The 13593-nt window shown below is 42.1% G+C and overlaps 1 protein-coding gene across 1 annotated transcript in view; it reads left to right on the forward strand.

Annotated features, from left to right (window-relative positions):
- Positions 1-395: 395 nt before the first annotated feature.
- LOC118229569 (zinc finger protein GLIS1) overlaps positions 396-13593 on the forward strand; it is an 85625-nt gene continuing 72427 nt past the window's right edge. The window contains exons 1-2 of the mRNA XM_035421628.1: positions 396-517; positions 820-1172. Of these exons, the coding sequence (XP_035277519.1) occupies positions 863-1172 (310 nt within the window). The 5' untranslated portion in view covers positions 396-517; positions 820-862. The remainder of the gene's footprint in view (positions 518-819; positions 1173-13593) is intronic.

Raw genomic sequence — 13593 nt, forward strand, 5'->3', positions numbered from 1 at the left:
AATTATGAAATAATAGTAAAGTACTGCTACAAGGCAACACATAATTTGGACTGCCGTAACGGATTGATGCCAGGCACGACACGGAAAAAACAAATGAAAAACTCTGTTTAATCATAAAGGCTTCTGCCAAGAACTAATAAACCTTTATATATTTTGCGGTGACATTGACAGAACAGTAAACATGCATATCTTCACGTGCAGAACCCATACAACAGAGTGGGAAGTTTCACATAGTTTCACATCCAATTTTTTTCCAGTCCCCGCCTCTTTATCAGTGCTAATACCCAATTGGTTCAGAAACTTTTTTGGTCTTCGAAAGTGGGGACTCAGTGGTTGGGAGGAGTGTCAATCAATGAAAACACGCGTGCCTTGGTTGTTGGAAATTGATGCTTCCCGTAGCCTACAATGATTCCCGTTGAACTTGGAAAGGATGCTGTGCGTTTTACACACTTTGGGACAAAGAAGGTGATTACAACGGCTCGTCCCATTTTCGTACTATATTCAGAGATCTGATAAGGTAAGTTACAACCACGCTGACAATGACAATTGCATGAATTACCTGTTAATATGTAGCCTACGTATAAATGATAACATGTTTGTTTAGACTATTTAGAACACCGTTCATACAAAACATGGCAATGTGTTATAAAATAAAGAACATGCAATTAGAGATATATACGCTAACCCACATAATCGAAGTTTTAATTGTTGTGGAAATAGGTTGGCATGTTTAGGATGGTAAAGTACGCTACTTGTGTGCATGACTGCCATGTTTCTTTAACTCGGTATTTAAAAGCGTGTACAAATATTCCAACTCAGGTAGAAGCACAGTCACAGAGGTTTTACGCAAAGAAGAGTGAAAATGCATTCCGGTAAATCCGAAATTCAGATGCAAAAATCCACCGCCGTTTTTGGAATGGTCAGTCATCATCAAGCCCCCTCGGCCACAGACTTGTCCGGGTTGAGCTTCTCCGTGTACAGCGGTAAATCACACAGCTGTGTGAAAAGAGCCGGGAGCGACAGCTGCGGCGCCGATCCCAGCCGAAGTCCACACGGTAACGCAAGTCATGTGCAGCTGCAAGTTTCAAGTCCCAAACGACTTCCCGCGCCGGTGGAGCGTTATCCTGAACTCAAGAATCAGCCCGAGCATCTATCGCAAGAGTCCGTGCAAGGTAAGTGTGTACTTACCTGTCGGCCTCGCTGACATACGCATATTCACACACCTCGCAACAATATTGATACCTGTCATGTGTACAGTCACACGCTGAAGTAAAACGATTTAGTTCCGACGAGAACAACCGTTATAAGCTTTAACGGCGGGATTTAAATTGTCATTATGGTATGGTGTCCAATTATGTTCTGACATTAAAGCGCACAGTTTGGTATTTTCGCTAGAACAACAGTAACTACCACGCTTATCTGAATGGTCTATTTCTAATGATAAATTAGGCTCATTGTGCCTGTGCTATCAAACGAAATAGCGGTTTCCTTATTTTGATGCGACGAAAAGCTTTTCTTTATTTTATTTTATTGAAAAAGTTTGCTGATCACATCATAATAGTTCTTGATACAATCATGCGAAGTACCTTTAAAACAATGTGTCTAAACCGCCAACATCCTCACAGTTCTCATGGTTTGTATTAATTCGTGGAATTCTGCCAGGAGAAAAAAATCTTTGGAATAATGAACAGGTGCATGCTTTGACGTTAGATGCCATAATGGCCGATTCGGAAAGCAACTATTTATAGAGTTGTACAGATGTTGTTCTTTGTGCTGATGGTAAATGCTTTTCTAAAATGTTAGTTTTCTGAGGAAGATATAGTCAATAGGCTACTAGCTTGTGTCTCTCTGCTGTCCTGAGAAAACTGCGAAAAAATATTAGGCTATACTCTTATTTCACGTTCTGTTTTGCTGAAACAGCAATACATGCGAAATCATTTGATTGCTTTTTTCGCACAGGTATATATTTTCATACAGTATAATATCGATTCATATGAATATATGAATTTGTCTGGTTCGGTTTTTATTTTATTTATTAAGGCTGGCATCTCGTTTACTTTTCGCAACAACAACAAAAAGTTTTTGTGTAAAAGGGTATATTGTTTATTTTGTATTGTGTTGGTTGTATTTAATGATATCCTTACTTTAGTTATAAAAATTATTGATATATTTGTCTAATAGCTACTCATTATTCAGTGGCTTGCAAACAAAATGCACTGTGTAAAGTACAAATAAGTAAATATAGTAAAAAGTAATGAAGTGCAACACGTAAAGTACAAATAAGTGCAGCAGTTTCACATTAGAAAATAATATTTGTGATCAAATATAATCATTTCACATTCATTCACGTTTCGCACACATTACTAGGCCTACTTTAAAATGTAATAACGATCCGAATGAAGGCATCATACCAACCCCTAGTTGATTCATTTGATTAAGCGATCTTACAGAAGGAGAACCGTTGTATTTTCAAGAATGTCATATAATAAATAAAAAAATCCCGATCAGATAGTCGGAGAAATAGAACACAAATGTTAATGCGCAGCAGAAGTCTATTTCATGATTCCAGATGTAATTTTCCTCTTTGAATGTTTTACTATGCATTGTAAAAGCCCCGGGACATTTGTTCTGGACTGATAAGCAGCAAAATGGAATCATTTTTAATTACTGCATCCATTAAAATATTGAATTATCAAATTGTTGTACGGCTTCCCGGATTGGCCGATTCGAACGTTGCGGTAGCTTCACGCATACTGGAAATATCTGGCCGCTGGCTTCAATTTTGAAGCATGCTCTGCTTTTAGACGGCATCAGCGCCTGTGAGATGATGTTGTGCCTTTCTCGATCCCTGATGTAATAGGTGCCCGCATGTGGACTGAGGGTGGGGGGATTCAAACAAAGCTTAATTGTTTTCTAAGATGAAATTTTGTTTGAATGATCCGCGGTGATGTCCCTGCAGGACGGAGGTGGTAATTACCCGTCTGTCCTAAATCATAATTACACAAAACAGGCTTTTATATTAGTAATTACACGTGCGTTTTTTGTGAAAGGCAGCTCAGTGCGTTTGATTATTATTTTTGCCAGGGGGAATGTAAACCACATGTCTCTCTGTGAGCATGGAAGTACCACATTTATAAGCTTTTACATCATAATTGCACCTACGCAACTCTTGACTTTCCAACCAAATATATCATTTGAATGTCTATATATTTTTCAGCTCAAACGACATCATCACACACACATATAATTTTGTGACCGTCCCTTTTGCAATGAGTTTTTTATTTGGATTTTTTTTTTTTTTTGTGATGTTCAGAATGTTAATCTCAGTGATTCAGACCATTTATGTTCATCTTTTGTTTATAAGGAATAATATACAAACACATTTCAGCCTAAAAGTTTTTGTTTTTTGTTATTATGTGGTGACTGATGTAATATACGGTTACATTTGAATTTAACAATCCAGTCAGTGTTGCTGCTGTTTGTAAGGGCCATGTAATGTACATTTGAAACACTGTCACTTAAACCACTTATTGTGGTTACTACTTTGTGACAGGGACATAGTAAATCTTGGGTTTAGCTTGCAAAGGGATGCACAGCACAACAACTGAGCTTACATTTAATTTCTTCGTAGCGCAACGTGAATCGCAGGGACATTATGCTGTGTCAAACGGAAAGTGGTTTCGGCTGATCTTGTAGTGACAAATTTATTGCCATGTTCATTTTTAATGACAAAGTGTTTGCTTGTTTTATCCCCCTATTTGAAGTCTTAGAAAAAAAAATGTACCGATCAATTTTATTCAAATGCAAAAACTTCTCTGAATTCCAGATTTTGCATTTTACCTTCTGATTTTCCCACGAAATGACAGAACCCTATGTGATTTTGGGGGGTCGCTTACTGTATTTTCAATTAGACTTTTTTTCCTGGGTAGTTTCCGATCGCCTCGGAGCTCTCTGCAGGACTGGGAATGCCAAACGTAGCCCGGCTCTTTATTTGTTTGACAGCAGTTTTTGGTGAGTTTGGTATCGCCGGAGGTTTGTGAGAGACGGCCCGGCCGGCCGGCCTCACGCGGGCCGCAAGAAAGACACGCTCGGTTCCCTTTTCACGGCTCAGATCTCCCCCGTTCCAGCTTCCAGATGTTCTGCGTTCTCATTCCGGGGCTGAGGAACTGAACTGGCTGGTATGCTGATTGCCTTGTTGATGAGGTTAACCCTGAAACTCCTATAATAATAAGGGCACGGAAATAATGTCTCCTGTCCCAAAGCCCTTTTGTTATACACGTTGCCGGTTGAGGGTTGGATGGCAGACAGCGTTATTGAAGAAGGCGATGTGCAATCGCAGAGTCATTTTCTCATGGTATGACTAAGGCAGGGGGGTTATCAGTTAATGAAAGGCTGGTTTCTGTCTGTACCTCATTTCAATCTGCACGTCTAACCTACGCGCTAATCATTTTTGCTGGTAATATAAATCTCTATTTTGTTACATTATGCTGTGTTATTTTATGATTATAGGCAGCCAAGTGACATAAAATATTTCCTGGATATATTATGTAAGTGGTGGTTTATATTTGTTGAGTGATTTGTTAAATTCCTCCAGTACAATTTCTTAGATCCTGTATGAGTCTTCAAGTTCATTGGTATGTTTGTAATGTCTTTCACCATGATATAAACTTACTATGAATATACTCACAGTACATTCTAATGCAGTATGACATTAGAAAGAAACACCGGTTAAGTTCTTTTGAAATGACCAGCAAATGAACACTGACAGCGTTGTTGTAAATGGCAGTTCCTGACAAGATATTGGTTTTGAATGATGTCACAATAGGATCTCTTTACATGGTGCTCGGTATGTTTCCGCAGAGATCATTTCTCAAAGCTTGGCCGTATTATGCACCTTAGGTTATTAGCCCTTGAATTCTGATCTGGATATCAACATTCCCCATATAAACAGGCTTCCTCTTTGTATTGATTGAATTTTTTGCCAAAGTATACTACCTTATTATGGGTAGCCCTAGAAGCTACTTCAGCATTTTTTTTTTACCAAGGCGGCGGGCGCTAGATTTTCCACAGAGAGCCGAACAGCTTCGTTCCTGCGCAGCGTGCTTCTTTCTTGGACTGCAAATAAAATTATTTTCCTTGAACGTCATGTCAAATAGAGACAGACAAGAAGCATAACATAATGGCATGTGTTATGTGGCCGGGGGCCGCTCAGCCATATTGCCCCAATAACTTAGGCCCAGCCAGGCAGACGGAGGAGCTCGGGTTGCCCCGTGTTTTATTTGGAACCGGGAGGTGAAAAAAGACCCACGCTTGCTGCAAATCAATCCACGGCCCTAATCCTGCCTCCTTTAACCAGCCTCATTAGGGCCTTAATTCATTTTACTGCATGGGTGAGTCATGCTTTTCATGATTGATTATATATATATATATATATATAGGCACAAGTATGACTATCACAGTGCTACAGTACCACGTTTTTATAATACGGTGTGTGTGGAGGGGGGGGGGAGGGGGGGGGTGGGTCGGCATTTTAGTTCCATTCTTGGTTTCTTAATAATCGATTGCAGCAATGTTACATTCTGCAAAGATCGGTTCAGCTGGTTGGGGGCATTGCTCAGCTACAGGTATGCAGTCAGTGTCTACTAGGTTCGATGGCATGACAAAAAGAGAAGGCCTAAAGTAAAGTTGTCAAGTTTTCTTTTGGCAAATAAAACATGTAAAATTTTAATAGTGCGAAAACTGCGGGGAGCAACAGTAATTATTTTACAAATGACTGCGTGTTCTTCGCTTCAGTTTTTCAGAAATGCACTCACGACCCTGCTGGCAGTGCATGCTGCATTCAGCTTTGGTTTTGATGATGCTGCACATAAGCTTGGTGTAGTTTTTATGGGCTTCTGTCACTCAACAGATTTTACCACTGCTTCTCTTCAGGGATCATTATTGTATAGGAACCTCCTTTTCAACCCAGTATGTTATCAGTGGGTAATGCCCATAGGATACTGTAAGGATGTTAAAAACATGTCAGACGTATTTAATTAAGTATCATTTTAATACTTAACACATTAAGAGTGTGTCAACACTAGCAAAATTTGTGCATATGTTTGAATATGTGTCTGTTAATGTAACTTGGCTTCGCTTATTCAAATCTTATAGGTGGTGACAGCGCTGCCAAGCAGCCGGACGATTGACATTTCAGAAGTGTACTTTAATTAAAATGAAAAGAAAGCACTTGTAAAACACCAAACGTACTGACACCACATCACTTTACAGTGACGTTTCTTTCCCAAACACTGCGGAGAGTCTAAATAGCTGTGATAGATTGTTAAAATACGAAAACGTTCATAGCTCGACGCGAGCGTGGCAGAGAGGGACGAGGAGCACGCGCGGAGGGAAAATAATATTTAGGTTCAGCCGGCCCTCCCCTGAGAAAGCAGTGGTCGAAACGGGGTTTTATTATCCGCGCGTGATCTCCATCTGCTTCGCCTGCTTCCTCGTCTACGGTTCCACTTTTGTCGACACGTTCATATCTGATGAGGGGTATTGGGTTATTAGAACAGAAAGCATTAAGAATTCATTGCGCCCGATGCTTCGCCGCAAGGAGCCCTCTTTTTTTTTTCTTTTTTTTTTACTTTTTATGGGTAACAGAAACAAAAAAAAAAGTAATGCCTGGAGTCAATAACGACAGCTGAGTAAATAGCAACGTCCGTTCATTTAATAATAAATCGAAAAGAGATCCGAATGCAGCTGCTCTTCTTCCTTTCTTCTTTCGTAACGTGTACGGTGCGGTTCAAATCCGTCCTTCCGTCGATTCTGACGACCGCAACGGGAAGGCGAGAAGAGGCTAACGTTAAATCAACCGCAACAGCAAACCAGACCAGACCAGCGTCCGCATTTCACTGCAGGTGACAGAACCGTTCTCAGCATGAGTTTGACCTTTAACCACCCCCAAACCCCCCCCCCCCAAAAGGTGCAGCTGACGAGCCTGTCGATAAAGGGCAACATTTCATCTGGCTACAAGCCCCACGTAGTCATTCAGCTGGACGTGTCTATCCTGGCCTGTTTTGTGCGGTAGCTTCTGAAATTCTGATTCATCCCTGCAACTCTGCCGTGAGCACCAGTCTCACGCGGTCAATAAAAAAAAAAACGTAGTATCTGAGATGTGCAATCCTTCTGATTCTATGCACCTCAGGTTGCCTTTAAGGTGTTTGATCAATAATTGTGAGCCACTTCACTCATGACGGTTGGGGTAAATACGGCATTGTATCCTCTCTCTGGCTGGATAGCAGTCATCAGGTTTAATTAGAGCCGGTCAATTGTTGGATTTTAACATGCTTCATTTACGTGTACAGTGACCCATTGATTGAAATTGTTCAGCTTTGCTTCTGTAACCATGGCAATGATTGTTCCTTATAGATTGTTTACCTCCTCTTTTATCTGGAGATGAGTGGAGGTGAATCTGTCAGAATGAATTTGATTGCACAGATGGTACTGATAATAGATGGATATAAAAGTGTTTTTCCAACCTGGATATTGACCTTGCTGCTTTTAGAAAAAATGGCATAAAATGGCACCCCTCTTCTACCTAGTGTCTGACTATTGTGGAATTTTTACTCTAGTATTATTAGACCATATATTATTTGTAATATGTCAGAAGCACAGCAAGTGTGACACTTTCCACGGTCATGTCATGTTTCATACATTTATGCAGTATAAGCTGTAAGAGACAGAAGTTAGAAGAACCTGTTATTAAAATAAGTAATTTTGCGTTAAAATGTATCAAAAATACGAAGAAAAATTCCTAGTACAGACTTAAATAGGTCATACTCAACTTATTGTATCACATGACCATTGTATATATCTCTCCATTTTTGTACAGCTATGCAGCTTAGACTGCCAAAGCTATGTATTTAAATACAGCTGGCTATTTTGAGATGAAAATTTATGGGAAATGGGAAGAATGTTGATTTTTTTGTTGGGTATTTTACAAGATTTATTTGGTAATACAGGCATTTTTGTAAACATGCCAGCTATTATTGATCTTGCGTGCTCCTAGTTGGGCTTTAGATTTCCTCTAAATATTTGAAATGAGCATGTTATGCAGGGTGAGGGGGTCATCTATAAAATAGAACTGCTCTACTTGCCATAACCATTTGGCATAAAGTATCTAAATAATATCAAACAATGTTTGGGTAGGAGCGCTGCCTGGACTGAGGTGCTCTTTGGATGGGATACATATAGACATCAAAATCAAGGAAAACTCCAAGGCACTTTCTTTTTTAACAATTAAAATGCCTTTATTGTTGTGGCATGGTCATATTAAACCTAATATTAATATGACCATGCCGCAACAATAAAGGCATTTTAATTGTTAAATAAGAGAGTGCCATGGAGTTTTCTTTGATTTGGATATCTAAATAATATACTTGAGTCAGTTACTCGACTTACAGTAAATTAATATGAAGTAGCAATTAGATAAACTGTTTTCAGAAATGGTAGGCCAGTATTCAAGGCAAAGAATTCCCTCAAGTAAATAAACCTAAATGTTTACACTGAGGATGTGCTCCACAGAACATTGAAAGATTCAAATGTAAAAAGGAAATATCTTAAGGTAAACATCATCTGAAGCGGCATGAACGAGCGAGGCGAAATTCCTTCTTGCACCATTTCTGACGGACAGAGCTGTGTCACATCGGACACAGACAGGCGAAATGCTACATCATGGGCGGCTTCTCGTAGCTGGAAATGTGTGGAACACATTTCGCCACAGAAGGAGGCCTGTTTGAAATGGCACATCTGTGAGACATCGCAGGGACGCGCGGGGGAAAGTGCAACGCGTGACTCGTTAAAGTCGAAGCCGGAGCTCGAATCCATTTGTGCCCGGTGATAACCGCGTAATCCTGCTCGGCCGCGACGGGCGGCCCGCTGAATGAACGATAGCGTCCGATCTAACGACAGTTCTAACAACAGCTGACGCGGGCGGCGTCGTCCTCCTCCAACGCGCCAATTCCCCCCCGCAGCTCGTTCGGGAAAAACAACTGTGTACATAGCCTTTGGCGCCTTTTAAACCCGCGTCCGTTAGCACCACGGCGAGGTTAGCGCTCCGTTCGCGACACCGAGGGAGAGACGCGCGAGCGAAGCGCGTCCTTGACGAAAGTCAGCGTCCCCCCGCGGGAGGGAGAGGAGTTGTCTGTTTTTTTGGCAGGCGGCTTTGCTTTTTTCTGCAGCGCAGGGGCTTTTGGATGCTGTGAAATCTTCTTCCCTGATTGAAATCCCAGTCATCGCTTTGCACATTAAGGGCGAGCGTGAGATCGGGTTACTTTCAGAGCTCAGCTTTTGGACAAATAACAGTTTTTTTTTGGGGGGGGGGGGGGGGGGCAGACGACCTTTGTAACCATTTTTAATATGTGTGCAATGGGATATGATACATTTTCCCCTGCACCGTGAATACACAAGTGCCCACCAGCAAAGAAAATAATACAGTGCATAAAGGAAAAATAAAGGACAGGCGGTTTGAGTTTCGTTTTCTATCAATCCGTACCTACACCTGCTTCAAAGTTGTCAAAATAGCGTGTGCCGCGAGACTGACCAGAGAGAGAGGTCGCCTTACACCGAGGAAATTCTGCCAAAAACATCAGCATCTTTTAAACAGAATCATCACAGGGATCAGAGTCGATTTTCGTCCCATGATTTCTTTTGAAAGGGTCAGTGAGAAGAAATGTTCCATGAGGGCATAATGCTAATTACCCTCCCCCACCTTTTTTGTCGGATGACTGCAGAATTTGGCTGTACAGTCACCTCATGAAAAGATGAATAATTGGTTCTGCAGCATTGGGAAGGAGTTAGCTGTGAGACTCCCAATGACACTCAAACCCTGAATCTCCCTCCACCCCCACCCCACCCACACAGATACACAAATGAGCACACCCATAGTCATGCATGCTCACACACACACAGACACACAGGCAGACACACACACGTGCACACATGTGCGTGCGCACGTACACACACAAATAAATGAGCACACCCATTAGCATGCATGCTTACACACACATACACACACAGACACACAGACGCATACACACAAGCACACAGACACACACATGCACGTACACGCACACACACACACACACACACACACACGCACACTCACAGTTTCGGTCACTCGCTGCGAGGTGGTGCTGGCAGCCATGTCGAATTCCCCCAAACTGACTTAGTTTCCTGTGTTCCATACCAGCCCCTCTGTCCTGCTTGGATAGTGTGGGGCGATACCCAGAAGGCCGTGGGGCGGGCGGGAATAAGGCAGCGCCAGTCACGCAGTGCCGTCTTCATGGCACCCAGCTCAACAGATGTCGGCTGAAAGGGGAACATTATCGACTGAGACAGAAGAGGAGCTGGGAGTTCAGTTGTGCACCGGCTCATTATCATAGCACCTATTGCACTTGGTTTTTGGCCAAGGTGCTGAGGCCACTTTGTGGGGTGGGGTGGGGTGAGGGGGGGAAAGGGGCTGTTCATTGTCAATTATGAAACTACAGTGTGCAGAAATGTAATTTGTGTGGACTGTGGAATATTAAGGATCTGTGCGGACAGGGAACCAAATTAAAACTGAAGTTGTGGGAATTATTTTTCTGGCTATCCACACTGCCCAAAGCAGTAGAGGGTTTTTCTTTCGGTTAAAACGAGCACATGGTAGCCGCGATTTTATGAAACAACAGAACGATATAACCAATTCGAGGCAGAAATGGGGCGTTTATATTGTTTATTAGGCGCAGTGAGACTTAAAACAAACAGCCTCGTTAAACAATCAAACAGAGGGCAGAATATCTGCACCCTCTCCGGTCCTCCAGAACAGCTGTCAAGGCTCTGTAAACATAACAAGCAGACCGAACCAGCAGGGGATCGCAGCAGTGCTAGCAGCGTGTGCAGCTCACTGGAGGACTTTTCATTTAAGTCACTCTGGTCCTTTTCAGTCATTCAGTTCACTGGTGACACTTTAGGATCGGGGAGCAAATGTACACTGCTAGAGCAGCACAAGTTAACAGACATCTCCCTATTAGTTCATTACGTACAGACCATCATAACTTGTCAGGGATTGCTACTGCTTAATTAAATAATCAGCATCGCTTGTCTAGATTCATTGCCGCTATTAAAAGGATTACTGCATCGGTGCCGAATTACCAGTCTTGTGCTGCAGTTTATTTTTTATCATTTCCTCTTAGGCATTTTGTAGAATCTCAGTCTTTGGCCCTAGTAAACCAGGAAATGCTGTTTAAAGGCACGTCGCCAGGTTTTCACATAGTTGGGGGAAACATGCAATTGTGCGCACAGTGTGTCACCCGAGAGACATGCTGTCGACATGCTAGCCAGCTCGCGTTCTCTTCAGAACCTTGGCTACATTCGGCTGAAACTCGCTCAAACATGTAAACACAGTACATGTTTGAGTACATGTACTCAAACATGTAAACACAGTTCAATACTTCTATTGTTCTCGATTACTGAAGAAGATCTTAATTCCAGCTCTCATTTGCATTGTTGTTTGTGTGTTTTGTCAAAGAACTTGGTATCCTGATAATGATATTCTATTTGCGTAAAACCTAACGTGGCCGCCCAGTTTGTTTTAATGTTGACTGTTGTTTGAATGAGATGAAATGAGAAAAACTCTTTCTGGTAGTGATGCATCCGTGGTTTCGCGAATTAGTTTGTCGAAAGTCATCACCATGCCACAATTCACCACTTAACTGCAAGCGTCGCTGCTGTAAAGAAGTGTTAAACTGCAAACTCTAGCAGTCTCCCGTTGGGACAACATGGCCTGCCCCCCAATATTCAAACATGCATTTGCTAAGGGAGCATGCAGTCAGGAAGAGGAACGTAAGTGATGTATTAAAGACTCTCCCCTCAGCTATGGAATGGACCCTTTTGTTTGTCGAAAGAATGTACAATTACTTGGTTATTTTCAGTCACACTCACGCTATTTTGAATTGCCCCATCCACAATGTACGTGTGGTCTGTGTTGGCACAATGGACCACAGTCAATGTTTACATCTGTACTGTATGTGCTGTACTAACAGGATTGCTAACATAAATATTTTTAACAGTGCACTTAAAAGTGTTCTGGGGAAAAAAATGCTGAAATGTATTCAAACTAGAATATAGTGAATAATCTAAGTTTGCTTACTTAATTTTTTTACGTTGCCAGCTTTATTTGAATGAATTTTGTTGGCATATAATGGAGTTATTATTTTTTAAATTATGGGTTATTATATACTATAATATTATGCTTAATAACTGAACCAAACTGAATTTAATTAATTAATTTCATTAGTGCACTTTATATGCTTGCTGTATCTGTAGATCTGTGTTGTTATTTCTCGAATCAGAATTCAAATTCTTTGGTTGAAAAGTAAACTAAAGTTAAATTAAACAACCAAAGCATTTTTCTCCCAACAAGATACGTGGTTGATTCTTGGTTATAGGGGAGTATCATTTTTTAAAGTATGTTTTGAGGGTTCACCCACACATGTAATTTGGAAACCATCGCAGTGTATGCTGAAATGGCTGTATGGTCATTTAAAGAGCCAATCCTCCTTCCTGTGGCTTTGTGTGTTGTGTCTTTCTTGACAGGAAAACTTTTTCATGAATTTCATTTATTTAATCTTATTTGCTGCATCCTGTGTGCAATTTATGATCTTATATCATCTGCTGAAATATACACAGCATTTTATTTCATTAGTCTTTTTTTTTTTAAGAAGAAGAAGAAGCCATTCCAGGGGCTCTTTAAAAATGATGACATGCCCAAAAAGGTTTGTTGCAGAAGGCGACATTTGTATTTTGTGTTTTTTGGGGACTTGTGTGTCGCGCGTGACCAGTGAGCCCGAACACCCGGGTCACGCCTGTTACGGAAACCGTCGTGTTTCGTCTCTGTGTTGAAGCGTTCGGATCGAGAGAGAAAACGCGGTGACAAATGTTGTTAAATGAAGGAAAACAAAGATGGATTTAGAGATTACATCATGGAGTGTATTTATAGGCTGAACCGAGAGATCTCGAGAGTTGCGCATAGCATTTCACCCGCATCGCCCAACTTCCCAATTTGGGAGTCAGATTCCCCTTTGAAGTGAAATGGATCTCGCTGTTTTGTCTCGGTTTTAGCCCGTTCCTCGCTTCTTCCAGAAAGGAAAAGAGAAGGGGGCGGGGGGGGGGGGGGGGGGGCGAGTTTGGGGGCTTAGCGGGGAATAGCAGTTTCTCTCTCCCTCTCTCTGTCTCTGTTTTTTTTGCGAGGGGAACATTTGACCGTAAAGCGTCCAGCGATGGACTTCAGCAGCGTGTTACTCACGCGTTCTTCAGCCGTCCGTCTGCGACCGCCCGCTCGCGCGTCGGACCAGGGACCGCTCTGCTTTTTTCCCCCCGACGCGTGACTCAAGAGCGCCAAGGGGGCCGCCGTTTGATTTACGTCTCGGGGGCCGTGCCACTTGCTGCTCTTGGCTCGCCGCGCGGCCTTGTATCATAAAAGAAAAATCCGCTCCGCGGCTTTGCGAAATGAATACCCTTCTGTGCGCGCGGCGGTTGAAGCTAACGGTCGGCGGCGCGGCGCGGCGGCCT

This window comes from Anguilla anguilla, chromosome 6 (assembly GCF_013347855.1).
Source record: "Anguilla anguilla isolate fAngAng1 chromosome 6, fAngAng1.pri, whole genome shotgun sequence".
NCBI classification, from domain to species: Eukaryota; Metazoa; Chordata; class Actinopteri; order Anguilliformes; family Anguillidae; genus Anguilla; species Anguilla anguilla.